We start from the raw sequence: 22,805 nt of genomic DNA on the forward strand, positions 1-22,805 counted from the left end.
ATGGGAAATGCAGGGAAATACACAAACTTTAGTTGAATTAACAGCCTGTTGAGTTTGTCCCGTCTACAGAAGGTACAGCTCCCCAGGAGCTAACATTAAAGCCAGCTGCAAATTAACTTTCTCGGTTTCAGCCATGACAAGCGTGGACAGCAGGTCAGACTGAGGTGATGGCCAATCGTACCCACAGGCTGACAGAATAAAGAAAAAGAAAAATGGAGAGTTCGATGTCTGAATAAAAGCTGCATTGTGTGGTGCTTGAGCCGTCCTCAGACATGCAGAGCTCATAGTAGAGCGTGTATGTAGGCCAATGCCATTACCAGATGTGAGACAAGGGGGCTGACTTCCTGTGGTGCTTCTTCAAGAACTGTTCTTCCATTCACACAACCGTGCATAACCATAAAGAAATACACACAGATAAGCTTTTATGAATGCACTGTTTCAGTGGCCACACAATGAAAACTCTTCTGAAGCATTTAAGAAACCATTTTATTTCTTTTATGAAAAGAAAGGTAAAGTTTGCTAGCCCTTTCTTGTTACAAAATATATATAATTTACAATATAGATGACATAAAAAGTCCTCAGAAATACAAAAAGTTCTCTACATGAATTACAGTACAAAAAAGCACACTGCCTCATTCATCAATTATGGTCTGGAAAAAAAAAGTATAAAAAGACTGATCTCAAAAGAATTTCATAATAAGAAAAGTTCAGTACCTTAAACTATAACCACAAATATTCTGTTAACATGATGAATAGCGAAGGGAAGTATTGGAGTGATGAATCTGCTCTGATTCTACATGATTTAGCTTGCAAGTGCAGGCTCATTCTTGTCCTTTAAAATCCCAATGCAGCTGCATGATGATAATTACACCTACAACTTTATTTCCAAGCATTATTACGTCTGACAATTAATCAGATTATATGATGACGTTTTGTTTTTTTAGTTGGTATAGAAATTTTCCTGCAGATGCCTGAATGACATTTCAAAAGGTCAGAGAGCAACTCCAGCAACCATCCGCTTGGGTTTAAATTGGTTAACCATCTGTCATTTCAAAACAGAGGGGGATTTTAATTTTGTGCCTCCCTCCCTCCCACGACTAGGTCGCAGCATTCTCCACTGAGCTGTCTTTGCAAGAGCAGTTAAGAGTAAGTGCCACCTCTCTCTTTCCTGTTATCTTTCTTTACCCCGTAACTCTCCCTGTGTACACAGATACTATATGCGTAGGGGTGCTGAACAATATCAAATCTAGCACACCATGGTGCCTGTGATGTATTAAAGGCATAAGAAACTGCGGAGAGTGGAAAAGACAGTCACACTCATTCACCATTAACCAAGCAGGTCTCGGTGAAAATGTTTGTGCTCAGTTTATACTTTTTCAGTCACAAGAGTCTTTGCTTTCACAGAAACATACTTCCAGACTTCAAAGCAAACTGCAGAGCCGCAGGAAACTTTAATACAAACCTGCGGCTCCATTCATGGTTATGAATTCAGTGCAAATCTGTTAAGGAGACTCATCACTTGCATTATATTCATGAACGTTAGGCTAGTTTGTTGGCTTGTTCACATTTGAGTAGCATCCTTATGGCCTTTTGTTCTGTGATCATGTCACAGTGAAGTTTGTGGATGTGGTTATGTTGCTTCAACCGCACCACTTTTGACTTGTCAATGTGAGACATTTGCCTTAACATGATTCTCTTGTGCCTCCATAACATCTGCTTCTGGCTATACTCCAAATTTGAGAATACCAGATCTGCTTCTTCTTTATAAGATGCATTTGTGCTACATGTCCTCTGTTTTGTGGGAAATCCATTCACACGTTTATGGACTCAACCAGTCAGACTATCTCCTTATGACTTGAAGAGTTTAGGGTAGAGAGCTTTAATTGGAGATGGGGTGGTGACAACGTTCCCAGAGGAAATGGTCGTCTCCAGTCCCCCCTCCAACTTCTGTGAAGCCACCTCAGTCTTACTGAAACTGCACTCCAGGAATGGCATCCCGATCTTCTTTACTTGGCCGTCTCTGGTCATCAGACACGGCCGACAAAGCAGCCTCAGAATGGCTCTCCTCATGTCTTTACTGGTCAGAGTGTAGATAATGGGGTTGAGAAGCGAGTTGACCATGGCTACTCCCAGGAAGTAATCAGCCTTGTAGAGCAGGCTGCAGCTGCGGGTTGGGCAAAAAAAATCCAGGAGGAGGAGGAGGAAGAGGGGCAGCCAACAAGCGATGAAGACGCCCAGCACGATGGTGACTGTCTTGAGGAGGGCAATGTATTTCTGTGACTTCCTCGCTAAGCCTTTTCGCATGCTGCCTGACAGACCCAGCCGCTGGCGCTGCGTGTTGGTGCGGACAATGCGGAAAACCCTGACATAAAGGACCACAATAGCCAGGAGCACTGCACTGAACACGGATACGCAGAAGAGTATGTAGCTTTTGGCATAAAGTGGGAGCACTGTTGAACACTGGTCCAGTCTGTGGATGCAGTTCCATCCCAGAATAGGTAGGACCCCCAAAAAACTTGCCAGGGCCCAACTTGCACCAATCAGCGCCAACATCCGTCCTCGCTTTGCCCCATGGTATGGCCTCATGGTCACCATAGTAACATGCCTTTCAATTGCAATGGCCAGCAGACTAATGACAGAGGCAGCCAGAGTGATGAAGACCCCTCCCTCCCTGAGGAACCACAGCAATGGTGTCAGTTTCAAAGTATTAGGTCCAGACATGATAATGTTGGCCATGTAGGTAATCCCAGCCAGCAGGTCAGACAGAGTCAGGTTACCTAGCAGGTAATACATGGGCAAGTGGAACTTCTTGTTCCTCCAAATGGCAATGAGAACCACAGCGTTCTCCAGGACGATGAGAAGACACACCACCAGGAATGCAATACTCTCAGGTTTGAGCCCCTCACGGTAGCGGTCTTTCTGCAGCTTGCCAGTGTGGTTGTAATGTTCCACAATGACAGAATTGCACTGGTACTCCAAGAAGAACTGAAAGTAGCCATGAGAGGATGGAGAAAGAGAGGTGGGGAAGATGGGTGTAGAGGGGGAAGTCCCTGCATGAGCAGAACTTGAAGCCTCCATGCTTTATGTTGTTTTTCTTCTATTCTGCCTACAGTCATTGGCTATAAAGCCATTTTTGCAGACATGCTCTGGCAGGAGGAGCTGTGAAGAGTTAGTCCAAGAACAAAAAATGCCCAAGCTCCTTTAACAAATGGAGGGCTTACATGAAGTTGACAGAGTGTAATCCACCAGAATCCCTAGATGTTTTCCTTTTTGCCAGAAGACGGTGCTCTTGAGCTCTGTTTGTCCCTGTTAGAGGGTCCAGACTCTGCAGAAAGACAAGAAAGTCCTGATCCTTAAAGATTACTTACAAAACATCCCACTATTCAGTTAAAACAAATAAGTGAACATTCATTTTAGCACTAAATTAGGATTAAGTTACATTACATTGCATTACATTGCATTACTGACATTCAAATCATTTAGCCGAAATGCAGTGAGGATTTATGAATCATAGTTCCACAGAAAAGCAAAGTGTAAGATGGTGATGTGATTACAATGTAAAACATCCTGTGTTCTGCCCTGCCATATACAGTAAAGTATACTGCTGCTAGATAGGTTCAACGCACACGTTCTTCTGTCGTCTGAATAGAAATCGTCATGATATGAAACTTAAACCACAGGCACGACCTTTGAAACTGAATGATTAGTGCTTTTTGTGTTTGCAGAGCAGAATGTGATACTAAAGGCCAAACGCACAGAGGGATCATTTTAATGTCAAACAAACATTTAGTCTTTCCCGTTGTGTTTAAAGCATATGTCAGTCAGTGTAAGGCTGTTAGACAAGAACCATCACAACATGTGCACTTAATTTGGCACACATGCAGCTGCTTTTCCCTTCAGCATCACCATTCCACTTTCACAGTATAGATGAGGTGTGTTTGAATTGCCCAACACATGCAAATATATTTTAAACCTCCACAGTTTAAAGACAGGAACAGCACGTCCAAAGTTTATGGCATTTGCAAACTGCAATCATAAATACACTGAAGGTTGTGGTTGAATTATTTGACCTTACACTTTCATGTTGAAAATAATCGGGGTGATTAGGGTTGCATTCCTTTGAGTCTCTGTTGTGTGAGGGAATGTTTTTCTCGCTTCTTGAGTCATATGTTAACATTTAAGAAACGGTCTGGAGATTTTAACCTATTCAATCTGTTGCCAAGAATTTGGGAAAATAATGTAACATGTCCATGTTGGCACAAACGACTGAGTGCCGAGTGTCCAGGAGCACAGATTGGATTAAAATATGAATGGAGATTATGAAATGGGTACCGCTATTTGAGTGTCAAATGATCGATAACAATATACGATTGAGAGAATCTGTACATTTTAACTGCATGCATCAGCATTTGTGCTGTGAATACTAACCAGATCTTTCTTTCAAAAATATAGAATAGAAAAGTCTTTATCATCATTGTACACGTAGACTGCACAATGAAATTGGTGAAGTTTAAAACAAAACAAAAAAAAAAGTAGTTAGTAAATTTGGAGAATGTGCATTTTTGTTAATAGTACAATCTCCTTTAAATTTAGTTCAAAAGTTTTAGCAGCCTGTCTTTTCTTCATGTGTAAATCATTTCATAAACATGAATTAATTTCAACACAAATCACCAAGACACAATTACGACACAAATTCACCTGCAGGGAAAATATCTGAAACAAGTAATACCAATAATAGCTTCCTCTATCACATATTGCATCAGACATGGGAATCCCAGAGAAATTACCTTGAAATTGTTGAAGCATTGCCCTCATCCTACACTTCATCTGCTTTTCAGTGAGGAGAATCCAAACACCAAGCGGCTCACAGTCAAACTGACAAAGCAGAGGGAGTGAAGAGAGACCTTAGCTGAAACATGCAACAGCTACAAGGGGGTTGGTCTTAACTAACTCTCCCTCTCTCCCCCGCGTGCTCTCGCTCCCGCTTGCATACAGTAACTCAGACATTTGAGTGCATGCACACACAGACATAGAGGAAAAAACATTTCTCCTGGGTGCATGTTGAAAATTCTTAAACTAAAAAAAATCTGTGCTGGGTGATGAACAGGAACGATCATTACATCAGGATTGTCAACTATGCCCAGCTGTTGTAGCTGTGAGATGTTTTTGCATTTCAAAGTTCACATTGTAGTCCTTGATCTACAGGCTACCACAAATGGGTGAAATAAACTGTGTCTTCTTGACGTAATCACAAGGACTCCTCTCTTTCTGTTACAATGATAACATGATAACAGCAAAAGAAATCAGTTGACTTTTCTTATGAAGGCTACCTCAAAATTTTCCCCAAATCCTGAACTTGCTATTGCTTTTCAGGTGTCCATGTGTTCTAAACAAACAGCACTTTCCAGCTTCCTTAAAGGTTGACGAAATGTTGCTGCCATTTTGCTGGAGAAACCAGTTTTGAAAAGAAATGGCTCAGTATCAATTCTCCAACTTCCCTGAGCAAAGTGAAATGTGGACGCTGAGCTTTTGTGTTTCTAAAGTTCCTGAGAATTTAGATCTATTGTTCCCACGATTATCTGTTTTACTGCCCGTACTTATGCAGCAGGAGGAAGTGAAGTGTATCTGATTCACATGGTTTATATAGTAAACCATTCCAAGAGCCTGTCAATGAGACGGCAGCGTGCTTTGACATGCTTCAGCAGCTCACCTGCAAACCTCCCCCTGCAGGGCCTGTACAGGGTTTATCAGGACAAAAACAGAGCAGGGGAGAGGTGAGAGGGATGCTGTATAGGCCCCAAATAAAACTTTTATTGGTTTGTTGTATGTTTCAAAGCCAGTGGTTGGTGTGATCCACATGCTGTCCCACATGTTCATACTACACAAACATGATATTAGACATGCAGGAACACACAAACTCACTGTCCCTTGACAATATCTGAAGCAGCCGTGACTTTTCTTTTGCTCTAACATACCACCAATACTCTGGTATGTGGTTCTTTCAAACAAGTTTCCTTTTCCACAGTTTTTTGACAGTTGGAAATCCTGCTCTTTATCCGGCTGCTCCTCTGATACATTACACTACAGCGTGTGACTATTCAAACAGAGGCTTCCTTCAGCTAAACCTGTTTGTTGTGGGATTAGTTGGTTTAGCTGAAGAATCCTGTGGCTCCTTTGTGTACGTCTGTGTCTGAGACTATGTCTTTCTTTTGGTTTTCTTCTCTGTCATCCCACCTCCTCTATTTTTACTCTTCTTTTACTCTCTCTGCCTCGCATGTTCCTCATCAAAATTTGTGTTTGTGTCTGACAGGGTCAAGTGCCTGCTTTTTGGGCCCCTGATAATGTCGGTTAAGAGTGACCGTTGACATACTGACACACATTGAACCAACAGATCAAACGGTAACAATACCCCGAGCCTGCTCATGAAAAAGGCCAGTGTGCTCGGGGCTTTGTATTGAAACGGGATCAGGCGGAGCCTCTGGAAGAAATAAAAACATGAACTTCTCCCATCACAAAAGATGACTGCATCCTACTTGCGTCAGTGGGAAGCCAGAAGGCTGCAGTGCTGTGTAATGCATTGTATGTAGTAATTACTGTAGTGTGTGTGTGTATGTGTGTTTGGGGGGGAGGATAACCAGACAAGAGTTTGCTGATAAAAATTATGGGGTAGGATGAGTGGGTGGGGGTTTTGAACTTTTTTGCCCCCTGAAAGGGACATACCAGAAAAGGTTTGAGAACCACTGGTGTAGCTAGTGCAGGGCATGGTGGGTGAACTTTCTTTGCTGAGTGAGTGTGAGTCTGTGCAAATGTTACATGTTTCACCCACACTCCCTGCTGGCTGCACCACTTTGTGTAGGAGGCAGTCCCTCTCAGGAGATCATTATCCTGTCAGGGTGAATGCAGAGGCCTCACATCAAAGCCTCACAGAGAAATGGGACGCTGACACTGAGGATGAGTAGTCTAACAGACCAACAGGACTCACACTATCCTGAGCAGGAAGGAAAAGCTGCCCTCTTTCATCTCCTCATCTTGGATCGTTTGAGGGTTACTCAGTCTTGTCTGTGTTAGCCTCCTTGTTGCTGTTTCTGTCTTTATCACAGTTTTCCTGTTCTTTTTTTTTCATTCCCTCCCATTTGACTCGTTTTCATCACTGTCTGTCTTTCACATGCTCCACTTTCTACACTGGAAGCACACACACTACATGATGTAACGTTAATATTTTTATGTCTTTGATGTTTTGCAGCCTGTGGGGAAAGACATAGTTGTCAAAAGTAGGCGCACGCTGCCATCAGAGAGTCTAGTAAATCAGGACCACCTACAGTTTTAGAATGGAAACATGTAACTCTTATGGCATCGTGGTATTTATTTCACTTTTGACGGTGAATTTTGTCCTGCACATGAACCTGACCCATGCTTCCTCTCAGTGCAATAAAACTTTAAAATATCCCAGACATTATTTCAGAGTTTCAGCTTTTGCCTGTCAGACATTCATACGGGTTGAGGTTTTGATTACCTAAGAGGCAGAGATATGCCATCCAAATGCTCCTTTCCTGCCAAGTTCTCTGCAGTCCTCTTCCTCATCACCTAAACACTTCAGGCCGGGGTCTTTCTAAGGCTATCACGCCGCTGCCCCTCTTGCAATCTATCACCACTCAGTCCTCAGTCCTAATCCACTGATAAGTCCCGAAAATCAGACTAGCCAGACCAGCTCTGTGACGATAAGAAAACATTCCTCACTGCTAGCATTTGTATCTCTTTCTCATTTTTTGTCCTTTTTTTCCCCCTGTCGCACACACACAGCAACAGCAGATTATCACTCTCCACTTAAACTTTATCAACCACTCTGCACATTTCCATACAGACTCACTGAAGCTTGATCTTTACTTTCCATCATCCAATCACTCGATGGGCTCAGGGAGTTGTGTCGCATGACCTAAGACAGTCCAACCCACTCATCAGTGCATTGTTTGTTTGGACTTTCCAGCTGACTTGCAGCGGTTTGGGGTCCACTCAAGGGCGATTTACGAGGATCCGTGTTCTTTTGAAGTGCTCGCAGAGCACGGTGGCTGCAGAAGGAGGGATGAGTTAAGGAATGAGCTCAGAGGAAAAGTTGAGAGAGGAAGGAGGGTGGGGGAATGGTGGGTTGTGGGACGGGGGTACAGGCGATCTGGTCTTCTTCTGACGACAGTCTAGTGGTTGCTGCAAGATGTAGCGAGGAGCAATGAATCATCACAATTAAGCTCCTTTCTCATAGGAAATGGCCCCTCATTTCCCCAATTACAGTGATAACAGGAGATAACACCTTGGACAAAGAGAAACCAATGATCCCTGTGTGTGTTCGTGCATGAATGGAAGTATACCTGTGCATGTACTGTGTCTACATCTGTTTTCTGTGTGTTTTTTCACTGTTGCTGCTGAAGGCAGACATCTGGACCCGTCTGCAGTTTTCATCCAGTGGTTTCCATCCCCATACTGTAGAGGTGGTTCTGGTCACTGAGCACTCTATTGGTGAGTCTATTTCTTTTGGCTTGGCTGTGTCTCAGTGCCGAAGCTTTGTTGGGTGAGTGTGGCTGTGGATGTGTTCACTCCAACACTGGCAGACTACAGGGCTAATGAGATCCAGATTGAGAAATTTCTTGGTTTAGTGTGTGATACTGAACCCCCCCCCCCCCCACCCTCCAGAGGGCTGTTACCATCTCGATCAACCCTTAAACACACAAGGCCACTCAAGGCTTTGTCCCTGAGGGCATTTGGACATGCGTTTGTCACTCAGAGACACACATCTTTATCATTATCATCAATCATTGTAGTTTCCCTCAGTGCTATGGCTATAGTACAGTAGTACAGTACAGTGAATGTTGGACTATATTTGTCAGGTATACAGAAAACACAACTCTACACGAATGCTAAAGTTGCTCTGTGTCTGGGGTTGGTGTAAATAAACAACTGTTTGCAGACATATTTGCTATATCAGCTTTAAAAGGTGCTGTATGTCACTGCTGTCTGACCAAAAAAACCCCATGAATGAATACAGATTCAACTTTATCCAATATACATGCACAACTGTGCCCACCACTTAACCAAATACATTTCATAAGAATTTTGTAAGTATATAAATACATATTTAAGTCACAATATGATACTTTCCCCCCATATTATATGATAATTGCAGCTGGATTATACTTTTGCAAACACACTCATACACACATGGACACACACGAATTCTGCCCTCATGGACCCCTCTAGAGACATGATGGTAATCAGAGGAGATGGGCGGACAAAGACATTACAACCGCACGGCAGCCATACAGATCCCTGTGGGACGCTCACTCAGGGATTTTGTTGCTTGAACGAGCCTCGCTCTGTTTTGCCTTTTTGGCCCCTTGAAATTCCATCTTGCTCTGTCTTCTTTACAAAAAAAAAGAGAGCAGGAAAGGCACAAACCAGTAAGAATGTAAATGAATGCCAGATCTCCTGAAGTTTTGGCCCCTCACTGCATCCTGGAATAATTTGTAAAAAACGTGCAGCCAAGACGCTGATAAGGTGAGTGAGGAGAACGGCACGAGACAAGCTCAGGCCTGAAACCTTTTCCTTCTGTTTCTCCTTTTTAGTCCCCCCTTCTCATTTTCCGCTTTTGACCTCCACTCACTTTCTTTCTTACTAACTTTCTCTTTGTTTCCATTCAGAAGATGTTTTATAAAGAGAGAGGCTCCGGCAAAATGGGCAGAGTATAAGCTCAGTTAACCAGACGGTAAGGTTAGCGTGACTGGAAGTGATTTGAAATGAAGTCTGGTTTCCCCCTTTCCTTCCACTGTTTATACTTGAAGAGCACACCACTCAAGAAATTGCTGACCTCAGCTGAACAATTAGCCCCTCACATCTCCTTCAAACCAAACCAAAGTGATGCTGACAGCACTGATGATTCAAAGACTTTTTCCTATTGGTTCTTCAGTCAGTTTGAAACTGTGACAAGTGTAAAAGGGCAAGTTTGAACCAGGTTAGCCAGTGCAACTCCAAATAGATGGAGTTGCACTGGCTAACCTAAACTAATTGTGTCCTGGCTCCAGTGTTGGAGCCTGATGTTCTTACAACAGTTGGGAAGTTTAAAGACCCCTGTAGTGAGTTTTTGTGATAAAGAGCCAAGCAACAAATCTAGTGACTTTTTGGGCAGATGTAAACTCCCCTCCCTTGGTGGGATGTTCAGGTGTTTTTGGCCCTTGGTATGTACCAGGTGTGGACCTCTGAATGTATGGAATTTTTTGAGTATTTAGAGTTTTCCAGTATGCTGATTAGATTAGACAGTTTGATTCCCTTTTCAGTCCTGTTAACACAATGTTTAGCACAACTTGTAAAGTGTAAATCTTCACACACAGTCCCACACATATTATACACACACACACGCACACACACAAAAAAGAAGTTAATTCAAAACATTGCTACGTCACATACTTGAAAGAATCAAAGCTGCAGGATTGAGCAACATGCTAAACATGTGTCCTAGATCTGAGCTGTGTTGTTAACACATTTGGCACTCTGCCATCTGATATGTGTTGTTATCCTAAATCATTTTTGCTCAGTTTTACAATGGGAAGTTTTATCAGAGCAGCAGCACATATTTCAGCCTCTTATTGTGCCTGTAATACCTGTCACATCTTATCCTACTGCCTTGCCAACAGATGCCTGACATGACACATTGAGATAGACGGTATGGGAAAGAGGGAAATTCTAATTCAAAGAACTCAAGTCACACTGCTTTTTCATACAGACCTTTAGATTATGAAAGAGTGTGTTGTATTGTGTGTAAAGCCTCATGTATGATTTTGTTTTGAATGACACCACGGCTCTTTCAGCGAGCCCATTAGCAGAAGTCAACGCTCTGATGTCATTCAGACTCTGCAACCAATTATGTGCGGTTCAGAGAAATTCAAATGCAGAAACTTAATGTCTTCCTCGGTTTCTGAACCTTCACATCTATGTGTCAGTCACCAGTCTCTCTGTTCCCCCTCCACCCCACTGCCACCTCCCCTCCTCCTCCAGAAACCACATTTCGGGGCTGCTTGTTCCATTGCAAACAGTTAGATGTCAGGTCACAAGCACACCAGCAGCTGGGTCCTGTTTCTGTGTGCCGCGGTGCAAGTTCAGTGCAGGTTTCAGTAAATGTACTATGAGCCCATCAGGAGACTGTACATGGATACAAACCAGCTGGCCTCTGCAGCTAATTTGCTCCATGGTGAAAAGTGAAAGAAAAGAAAAGGGAATTTTAATTTCAGCTGAACTGTTCTAAATGTGAGCTGCAGGGTTTCCCCTACTCCACCTTGAGCGATTACAGCAGCAGAATAATCACATCGGCCTACACACTTACATGTATGGGCATGTACACAGTCACACACACACACATAACCACTTGGGAGTGGGGTAAATTCTTCCAAAGCCATATTTGACTCCTCAGTTTTCCCCTCTCTTTGCCCTCAAGCTTCAGGAGATCAGAAATAGACTCAGCTGACAGCCAGCAGGGACAGAAGAAATCTCCAGTGTCGCAGAGTTCCCAGTCAAACATCATCCTGTTAAAAAATCTGTCCGTTTCTCATGTTTTCAGCTGTGTTCCAATGAGTCTTGACTTTTGATTAAACAGTTTTCATTTGATTGCAACCCATAACCGCTAAAGGGATCAAGTTACTTTGCGGTTTATGTCCAGACAAGTCCAAATCTTAGAGTTGTTCGTTCGTTTGTTAGCATTTGCAATCAAAGTTGTTAAGTCAACCCAATGGTCAAATCAAGCAGCGGTCCTCGGGCTCACTTGCCTAAACTAAACATCCTGGCTCTAAGGATTTTACTCGTCAATCCTGGCAAACCTTTTGGCAGGTCTATGCAACACTTTCCTCAAACCCACAGAACTTGCAACTTCAAGATGTCAAGATGCCAAAGCAAATGATATCAAACATGCCAGGATGAATTACAGGGGAATGTGTACAAAATGACGCACAAGACATCAGAATTTTCCATTTTTCATAAGAATATTTCGGTTACCTAATGTAGCTTCAGTGACGAGCTGGAACATGTAGAAGCAGTATACGATATCTGTGGAAAACTCGTTTTATCTCATTTTATTTCATTGACACTACTTCAGGGGAACTTTGGGAGAAATCTCTGGAATAATACAGTTAAAATCCCACACTTCATGTTTTGTCTGTACATAGTTGTGTGTCAGTACTAATCAGCACCACGGGACTGCAGGGATCAGAGGGTCACTGAGTTTCAGCTCCATGTCTTATTTTGGTGTTTTGTTTGGGTGCTTTTCAGGAGGGAGGGTATTTTAGTTTTCCCAATGACTGATAGGCCTCGTTGTTTACGGAAGCACAATTATATGAGTGACTGGGCAACACACTGATCCCAAAATGAGTCCCTCAGGGCCCCCTAAGGGCCACCCTATAACTGTTGAAGTTTGGTGAAAGAGCTGGGAGTGTCTTTGCTAGCTGCTATAAACCATTTTACTGTTCACTGACACTGTAGACGCTGTGCTGAGTGCCTATTTGAAAGGTGTTCAATGCTAAATGTTAGTACTGAGAGGGACTGATAGAGGTGGGGGTATTTTTACATGTGGAGGAGAAGCTGGAAACGGAGCCGATGGTGATGGATTTCACAAGCTTCCTGAGGTGCCTCCGACATTCCCACTGGGACTTGTCATCTTGGACCTTTCCCCTTCCCCCCCTCTAAAAGGTATGATGCCAGGAGGAGGAGGAGAGGAGAAGGAAGAGAGAAAGACAGTCAAGGACAAAGAAAAAGAAAGTCACTTTGAGGGGAAGAGAAAGCTGGACAGGGAGAAAAAGGACAACTCAGACAAAAACGGCAATATACTAGATTTAAACATTAGCCAGTTACACATTACTTTTCTCCCGCCTCACTCATGAAACAGCTTTAGTGAAAACATGGAAAAGAGCCGTGAGTGCCTCTCTCACTGAATAGCCAGGAATATGCCAGTGCCTGAAGAGAAATGGCTCTCTTCTCTAAAGCTTGTTTAGACTAGAGAGCAAAAGATCCTCTATAATTCCTCACGCTGTCATCTGGTGTCTTTTCCCCTTCCATAACCTAAACCTTGCTCCCTCTCTGATCATGCTTTCATCTGGCTTTTGCTCCTTATACAGGGCTCAGAGGATAAATGTCTCCTCTTGCACATTTGTGCTAATGTTTGGACAGGACAACATAAAACCCCCTGCAACACTTGATGACTGTTCACAAAAAAAATGCATCAGCTGTGGCACGTATTTTAGCATGTTGTGTCTAATAACCTCACAAAAGACACATGGTATACATAACATGCACTTACATTAAGTCCACTAGTTTGGTGTTTGACTATAAATCAGTGGGTTCAAGTCTGTATTTACATATTGGGCAGCAGCGCATGGGACAGCAGGAACATCAGAATGGAGGGCTTAGCAGAGGAGTATGGGAATGGGATGGGGATGTGATGAAACATGGTCACGTTCAGTACAAGTGTGTGAACTCAGCTGGACATGCTGCAGGGCTCTTTCCTCATCAGGAGTGGGGGTTGTTTATTTACTGTACAGTCCACTATTTTGCGCTTCCGTTCTCACCCACCCCTGGCTCCGACTTTCTCTCTCTGTTTCCTTGAATCCCCCTGTTTCCTCTTAGTCCCCCACACCACAGCTCCCATTCAAACTATTTTCCAGTTTATTTCTCCCTTCAGATCACTCTTTGCTAACTCATGGTCATCTGCTTGACTCTGTCTGCCCGTGAACTCACAGATCAGCATCAATGCCTCTGTGTGGTTTTTCTTACATTGGAACTGGGGGGGGTGGAGTCTAAAACAGACAACCTGACAAGCAGCATTAGGCCAGGTAAGCAGAGTTGAGAAACTTCTCTCTCAAGCCCTCTGTTTTTATTCTTCACATCACTTTCCACGTGTATGAACAAGTGACACACTATGAACGCCTTTGAGCAAAACTGTCCACAGGTGCAAGATTACTGCATCTCTCCCCTCTCCATGACATCAAACTTTTCTCTCTGCCTTTGAGTATTGCCATTTGGAACATCTATACAGACGCCACATCAGACAAACTTTGTTTCAACCATGTCCCAGTCTTAAGCGTGTGACTTGCTCTGTAACCCACCGCATACGCTGACTCTTGTTTTACAGAATCTCTTTCTGTTCTTTAATCAGTGTCTCTTGCAGACTCACATTACACACAGATTTAGATGGTCAGTGTTGTGATCAACAAAGACAGAAATTGGAAAATGTAAAATTAAACCAAAATTTCTGGAACTAGAATTTGGAAAATAGGTCCACATCTCTTTCAGAACATAACCATGCAGCCTGAAGATGACACATAAAAGAAAATACAGAAATAGTGTGATCATTCTGTCACAGTCATTTTGAGCAAGGCGGAAAAAGATTATAGGACTTCACTTTCCCATGATTAGTACTTCTCCATCCACTTCAGTTGCAGAGTTTTGTTGGTTGGTAATATTTGGATGGGTCTAATGGAAACAGAATACAGATGGTGACCAAATCTCCTTGCAGGCTACTGCCCAAACTCCATCTCCTCCAGGACAGCTGACAATTTCATGCCCATTTCTGGATAACTCTGTTAGAGAACCTAAGCAATACAGGAACAAAACAGGCTATCATCATCGAAGTGCATTCATTTAAAGGCTAGTACTCACTATCATGCATTACTATTACTTTTTTCAGGCATGAAGGCATGCATGTCATGCCAGCAGGACATGGAAGAGTGATTAAGCGAACAAATCAGATTACATCTCCAGGCCTTGTTTGTATATTTTTACAACTGGGACTACTTCTTTGTTTTGTTTCTTGTTCAAGCACTCCCTAATTGCAGACATGATTTTCCAGTGGCTCTTAACTGGTTTATAAAGATATACACCTCGCCATGGGTGACCTTTCAAGTTTCTGCAGGAAACTATGGAGGGGAGGTTTACTGATACCTTTGGCTCACTTACGAGCATGTGTATTTGCATATGTTTAGGCACGTTTTTCTGTGTGTGTGTGCTGCTGTAATGCTGCCCCAGGCCAGAGAGACAGGTACAGTCATGGACTCCAAAAAAAAAAAAAAAAAACAAACAAAAAAAAAAAAACCCAAAATATTCTCACGAAGTTCAGCAACAGTATCTGTCAACTTTGACCTCTGGCTCTTAATGGTGATTCCTGAGAGCTTGTTTTCATTCTTTACATTTACCTCATTCCCGCTTTAACGCCCCACCCGCTCCTGTTAAACCCTTCATCCAAGCCTCAGGGCTCAGCGTCACGTTTTCTTGTTTTTAGATGTGACCACTTGTTTAACTCTGTGACACTCTGCCTTAGCTCTTAAGATCCGCATTAACATCAATTTACACAATTAAACTAGAATGCGTGAAGAGTTAACACGTTGCTGCTCTCCAGCCAAATATGTAATTGAGCTAATAGCAGCTGTTCGAGCCGGATCTTATAACACATTCACATGTTCCATTAGGAGCTGCAGTCGCGAGCCAGCGGTGGAGTGACTGGATCCAGATGTTTTCCAGGGCAGTGAAAAAACACTCACAGGATACAACAGGGGAGATGAGGAGATGTGTTTTCTGTCACAAGAGAAGGATGAGAATTGTCCCTGTTGATTTTAAATACCCTAAAAGGAGCTCTATTTTTACCAGCTCAGAGACTGTTGGGCTGCATTTAATCAGGCAGCCTGTCTTTGCTAAATCCTCATGAGCAATCATATCCTATGAGCTGTCTAAATGATAACACCTCAGTGATTATGATATTATGTTTTGGTTCTGGGAAACTGAACAGTCTGTGGTGGTGATTAAGTCATGTTTGTGTTTTAACGATGTAAACAGCTTTGGGTGGTTCAAGAACCAAAGCTGATCACAGGAGACGCTTCTATCAGTGTGATGTTTGTCTGGTAGTCTAAAAACATGTCCTGTGGCTATTTCATCAATGTTTGTTTGTGCCAAATATAAAAATTTCCATTGTTTGTGCAGAGAAATTGGCCTCTGATTAGCAGCATGTACCGGTAAACTAATGTTGCAGATTCTACTGCCGGTAAACTTTGTCCAAACCAGACAGCTGTGTTCTCGAGGGAAAGTTATCATCGCTGCTCTCCTTAGGCAGTTCATGTGGAATCAAGCTTTAAAGCTTTTCTCTCATGACTCAGGATTTCTTGTTTCCACTTGAGACATATTGTAAACAAATGCCAGGATAAAAAAATGATTACTCATTTTTTAATTATTATTATTTTATGTATGTTTTGCATTTTAAATCACCTGTATTGTTTGATCTGCTTACTCACCAGTTCTGGGAGCATAACTCACGCCGGTTAGCTGAGCCCCAGGGATGATGACAGCTCACTGAAATAACAGACAGGTGGTGGGGTAGAAATTTCACCAGCTGAGAGTAGCACCGTCACTCACTCACTGTTTTAAGATAAAGAGGGAGCTTTTAAGGACCATACAAGTGATTTAGCAAGTTGCTCTAGTCCCTCTGTTATGACTGCAAATCATGTACATGTATCCTTCACTGCATCTGGCCTCCTGTCAGGGATGATTTACGTTCATTTCTGTTTTGCCAATAGCAAAATCAATTAAACCTGAAAACAATTAAACCTGAAAGATAATAAACAGAAGAACTAAAAAACCTTAATCTTTCCTCTGACCCAAATGATCAACTCCCATTTAATCAACACGCAGTTGATGAAGTTGGTGCCATTATAAACATCATAAGGGAAAAAAAGATAAGGGAATCAAAATTAGCACAAACTTCAGAAAGTCAAGAATTTGAAAGTCAGTATTAATTTCCTTGAAAGCTTTGGCATTTTGAATAAGTCTTTCAGAAACACAAGGGCAATGCAGAATCTACAATTTAAAGCCCAAACCGACTCTGGGACACTGGTTGCTTTTCTGCCGAGCGCCAATGTGGAGGTTTCTCCTGTGTCAGGCAATGTGGTTTTTACAAGCCCATCTTCTCATCTGTGCTTAGTTAACACTGGTTGTGTTCTCTTGTGGTATCGGTTTATGTGGCTCTGATCTCTGGATCTAACTGCTCCTTAAGCAGTCAGCTCGACTATAAATCTCAAATTTTAAGCAGATCTTGAATCGAGAGAAGACTTTTGCCACATCATAGCTTAAGTAGTAGGTAATTGGAAGAATTGGCGTCTGGGGAGTTTTTTAATGACGCAGTCATTGGGGTCGCTTATGTGCTTAATGATGCTAATGTGGTTCACATCTGCTTGCACACCATAAAACACGTCTAATTCTGATGAAGAACTGAATGCATGTGTGTGTTTCATGTAAACAAGAGGTGAAACAAAGGAAGAGCAGTGTTCTCTATGATCATCTTCTTTCCACCTCAAAGCAACATCTTTTATCTGCTTAGACCAACATATTGTGAATTCACAGACTGTGTTAAAACCCTTTAAAACACTGTCAGTTAGTCAACGGTGTTTTAAACACTCCTATCTTACCCCTTTGTGGAGCAGGCGGCAAGTTAGCGGTGACAAAGCAAAAGGTTTTGGCTGCCCAGGGAGGGTTTATACAAGTTTTGTCCGGCAGTGCTGTGCTGTCACCATGCAGACAAGCCACATTCCCAACTTAAACTCCCTCAAAGTGTTTCTTCTCACTCCCTGCAAGAGAAAAGCACATTTTGAAGACAAAAAGTGTGTGGGGAGTGACACTGGTCATTAATGACCTTTGGCTTTAAACAAGGGAGTGACACTGTAATGGCGTCACAGGATCCTCAGTTTACATTAACTGCACTCTAAGTAATCCAAATCTGTTTGGTGCTGCTTTAATAACATAGAATTAATGTCACGTACACAACATGGCAGTCGACAGACAAGCGACTGCACAGTCTTTAGGTGATGTCACATCCCCCACTAATGAACCCTTCAGAGACACATTACAGAGAGGGGGAGTGAGTGAGACAGAGAGAGAGAGAGAGACATTCCTGACATTCTTGCTGCAGAGTCAATTACTGTTCTGGAGGCTATGGTCACAATTAGGTTAATTTTCTCACTCCTAGGTTTTTATCACTGACCAACTAACATATCTTTGCCTGAAACCTCAGCAATAAATCTTATTGAATTACTGCTGTTTTTCACAACATGATCCACCCTTGACCATCAGCCCCTGTATTTTAAAGTTTTTGTCTAAGAGGCCAGTTTAAAAAGATTTCAGTTGTCTAGGCGCACTGCTGATGGGAAAATAGCGGAGCCAGAGTGAAACTTTTGACTTGAAAGGTTATAATGCTCTCTTCCTATTGCCAAACTCAATTTATTGTGATGATACACAAAGTACAGAATTTTTTTCAAGTCTACTTTAATATAATATTCCCATGCCACATTTATGCCAAAAAAAGTTATTGTTTGCTGTAATGATGACGTGATACCTCCCCACCACTCCACTATAAGAAATGCTGAAGATTCTGCCAAAGTTAATATGAGGTTTCAGCAGCAGAGTTAACAACCAGATAATTTGAGTATAGAGTTACAGTTTTTAATTCCTTTTTTTTTGTGTTTCCCCTGTGTTTCTTCTCTCTGAGTGGGGGGGTAGGAATACTTACTGGTTGTTGCACGTAGGCTTGTTGCTGGGACAAAACACTGTCAGAATGAAAATATGCACTTGATTTGGCGAACTCACAATGCTGAAACCTCATAATAGTTTCTGCCCATTTTAAGGCCCACTCACACCAGGAACTGTGTGAGTGGGCCTTAAACGGGAAAATTCTGTGGAAAAATCACTTCATTTCAGTGGAATTGCCACAGTCAGCGCACTTGCCCACACATCTTTTGCATTGTTCAACTTGGCTGAACTTCGATGCATGAATTTGCGCTGACCTATAGCAAGCCCTTTTGACGGCGCTGACCTCTGAGGGAATATAGAGGAAACTATTGCAGCTTTTTTTTGCTGTGTAACTGAATAAGCCATCTCAGCAGGAGAATAAAGTGCTCCACAAAACACAAAACAGGAATGGTTTGCAGACAGTTATGATGAGACAGGAGTGGATTGTACAAATGCATCACTTGAATAAACTGTATGAACTCATGGTCACGTTAGCAACTTATCCAGCTAGCTTGATGTTGCAACTGCTGAGCTGACTGACCAATGCTCACCTTTTCCCATCATGCTAGTGTGTTAGCAGTAACCAAGCCTGAGAACACTTGGTCACTAGGTCGCAACTTCACCTTTCTACTTTCTGGTGTGACAAGACCTTTTGTCACAGCCACAAGTTCAGATTGCTCTGGATCTAAATGTTGGATTGCTGACTGTTAACAAAGAGAAAAACAGAAAGTGACCAGAGAGCCGGTCCATGCTGTCACCATTCCGGAGATGCAAACTGTAAAACTAGCAAATCCCACTACTCTGTGTAAACAAACTGTGTTGTTCAGTCCTCCTCCTAGACAACTGGAGCCATTACCAGCCACCACAGAAACCCAAGGCTCTCTCCTTATTAAAGATTGCCTTCATCCATGGTCGTTTTCATAAGCCCCTCTACTCCCTCCTCTCTATCCCTTCCTCCCTTTCTCCTCCAATCTCATTCTTTGTGGGTTTGGGGTTGGCGAGTGCTAGGCGTCACAGAAACTGACTTCTTCTCCCTCTCTCTCTCAATTCTTCTCTTTCTTACTTCTCCCCCTCTTTTTCCTCTCTCCTTCCTTCCTTGACTCCCTTTCTCGGGACTGGGCGTTCACGTTTTTTAAAGGGGGAGACCTTGCCAAAGCACATGTCAGAGAGAAACAATGACGAAAGGTTAGTTTGAGAGAAAACACAGGAAGTCAAGATGTATAGATTCCAACGGGCCTGTACCCCCGGTAAGAGTGTGAGCCAGAGGAGAGTGTGGTTTGTGGGTGCGGCCCGCCAGGCTTTCTACCCAGGAACAGAGTGATTTACCTCACACAGACAGAACCCGCTGAACTGAACACACTCAGAAACATGCACTCACACACTTGCCAGGACAATAATACAAGCACATTGATATGCTAAATTCTCCGTTTCCTTTTACTCTACAGCTAAATTTTAGAAAAGCAGATCACCACAAATTGCCCGTAAAATTCTTCTCTGTTTCCAAGTGTCTGTGTTTAACTTCAACATGTGATAGATCAGCAGATAGTTAATGGAAACCTGCAGGGACAGATAAGAAGCATGCGTGCCGTAGAGGGTGGAGGGGACACACGTACATACACAACATTTTACGACCATTGTGTGGGTGTGGGAGGGCAGATGGACCCCTGCAGATGTCAATGAAGGAGGCCTTTGTTGATAAGATGGATGATGTTCTCGAGCTTATGAAGCTGTAGATGCTATCTGTTTTTTACAAACATAAAGATGGGTCTGGGGGAGATGGGCAACTTGTCACACTCAATTCATCATGTGTGGAAAAGAACACAGAAGGACAGAGGGAAAGGGAGAGAGAAAATAGAGAGATACCAGTGTTTGAACATAAGTTATTTATTGTGAGACCTGCTCCTTAGACGGGGCTTTCCACCAAAGTCCTTTCAACATAGCAACATGAAACACATGATGGAAATGGGAGCTGGGAAGAGAACAAGAGTAATTATTGGCACGGTGGGAGTTATAGAGTCAGGAGGGAGTGCAGTCTGTGTAACTGGCATATCCTCCCATCCTGTGGTTTCATATGAATCATTAAGAAGAGTTTACAGAAGAATTTCAACTCTAGTTCTCACACATGTACTTTTTATTAAAGCCATTGTATAGACTCACAGAGTGAACCTGCTAAAAGGACACATCGTGTGTTTCATCCCCCTGCTGCTCCTGCTTGCACGCTTGGTATTGTGGCTCCTCATCAAGCATGTCTTCATATTGTACACAGATGGCAAAGCTGACCTCTCGGGTGGAGGCAACCCAAACCAGAAGGCACAAACTATTCATTTTCTTTGCAGGGAAAAACTTACATCAGCGAAAAGCTTTATGAAAAATGCAGTGATCAAAAAACATCAAAAAACTGAAGCCAGACTGTATGCGAAGGACCTGTAGTACAATGTTGTCAAATAAGTCAAAAATATAACTGGATCAATAAATAATATTGTTAGTTACATGCACGTATCCTTCAAGTATACATTTCCATTGTAGTCACTGACAAAAACAAAGTCATGCATTTGAAGATAATGTTGTGTCTATAAAATGCTTTCGCTAATTAGAGTTTAAGCAGTGATGCAACAGCAGTATGTAATATGTATGAGCTGCAACTGCAGCAATTATTTCCTAACTAATCAAACCTTACCAGTGAATCTGCAGAGTATTTTTGCCATTGTATCATTTTGTCAATAAAATGTCAAATAATAGTGAAAAATACACTTTATAATTTCCCACAGCCCAAGTTGACACAATCTAATGTCTTTTTTCTGACCAAGTGTCCAAAACCTAGACCTACACAGTCTACTACAAATCCTCACATTTGAATCTGGAACCAGCACATGGGAATTTTTGCTAAAAAATGTCCACTAAAAAGAAAGAAAGAAAGAAAGAAACATTATCTGATTATCAAAATAGTCAGTGAGCAATCACCTGAGTAACTGTTGCTGTTCTAGTGCAATATCTGGCATAGTTTTATGACAAAAGTTAGCTTCAGCTAGTAGCTCGCTGAGAAGGATGATCCATGCCAGTGTTTTCAGTTAAGTGAGCTAACCACACTTCACTGACATTACACAACCAAAGAACCGGGAACAAAAACTGAAAATGAAAAACAGTACATGTTGCGTGGAGAGACCAGGACATAGATAACTGATCAAATGTGCAAAGAAAACAAAAAGGGAATGAGATAGTGACAGATAAATAGAAGAGTAAAATGTATATACGTTTGATTTGTCTGATAATCTTTCACAAAGTATTATCACTTTTGAGGGTCCACTGACTTGTAGCTGACTCACAGAGAGAAATGTTGGCATGTTAAGTGATGAAATGCCTTGAGGAAAGTGAAAAAGTCATTTCTAATGAATACTTTCCATGCAGGGATTTTCCACATGCTGGTGGGTTACTATTAGACTTGTCTAAATTGTGTTCTGCCAGTGGAATGTGTAGCAACCCCCCGCTCCCCTTTCATCCCTATAGCACTGACTATGAGAACTAAAACCCCCCATCTATGCAGCAACTTTAATTAAAAACCAGACTACTAAATGGATTTTTTGTCAAATGACTGTGCGACCATAGATTTGGCACACGACCTCTGTGGCTAAACTTCCAGTAATGATACAGTCTTTTCAGTCTTTTTTTCATTTGTTGAATGTCATCTTCTTATTCGTCCTTGTTTACAATATTGACTATTAAAATTATCTGTTTAATTATTCATCTGTTTATCTTCTTTTACTTTTAGTTTTTTTGCCAGCATTTGCTGTTTTGTAAATGTGATCTGTAAATAAATCAAAATGACTTGACTAAGAGTCTGACTGCTTGTTTGTACATGTGTGTGTGCAGGTTTATTTTAGTCTTTATGACTAATGTGACCAGGTGCTGCCGTATAGACTTGAGAGAGCGGATGAGGTAAGTGTATCATGATAATTAAAGGACCCCGTGTGTGTGTGTGTGTGTATGTGTATGTGTATGTGTATGTGTGTGTATGTGTGTGTGTGTGTGTGTGCGGCAGGGGTTTGAATGCTCATTTCTCTGTCTGTCTGAGTCTGACTACTTGTTTGGATGTGTGCAGTGCGGGTGTGAATGTTCATGTCTTGGAATGCATATGACTAAAGCTGCATTGTGCACCGGCTTGATGTTACACTGACAGACACAAACAGTAGCGTATGACACACCTGTTCCCACCATGTCACCTCCTGGACTGTCTGGTT

General features: G+C 42.3%; 1 protein-coding gene across 1 annotated transcript; it reads right to left on the minus strand.

Annotated features, from left to right (window-relative positions):
- Nucleotides 1-893: 893 nt before the first annotated feature.
- Nucleotides 894-4,876, minus strand: s1pr5b (sphingosine-1-phosphate receptor 5b). The gene is made up of 2 exons (XM_041037164.1): nucleotides 4,788-4,876; nucleotides 894-3,325 (listed from the first exon to the last, which is right to left on the minus strand). The coding sequence occupies exon 2, from the start codon at nucleotides 3,076-3,078 to the stop codon at nucleotides 1,849-1,851; it is 1,230 nt and encodes a 409-aa protein (XP_040893098.1). The 5' UTR covers nucleotides 3,079-3,325; nucleotides 4,788-4,876; the 3' UTR covers nucleotides 894-1,848.
- Nucleotides 4,877-22,805: the final 17,929 nt, after the last annotated feature.

This window comes from Toxotes jaculatrix, chromosome 4 (assembly GCF_017976425.1).
Source record: "Toxotes jaculatrix isolate fToxJac2 chromosome 4, fToxJac2.pri, whole genome shotgun sequence".
In the NCBI taxonomy this organism is placed as follows: domain Eukaryota; kingdom Metazoa; phylum Chordata; class Actinopteri; family Toxotidae; genus Toxotes; species Toxotes jaculatrix.

What these genes read in the sequence shown, in the direction of transcription:
- s1pr5b (XM_041037164.1), bottom strand. Translation starts at nt 3,078, where the DNA reads ATGGAGGCTTCAAGTTCTGCTCATGCAGGGACTTCCCCCTCTACACCC.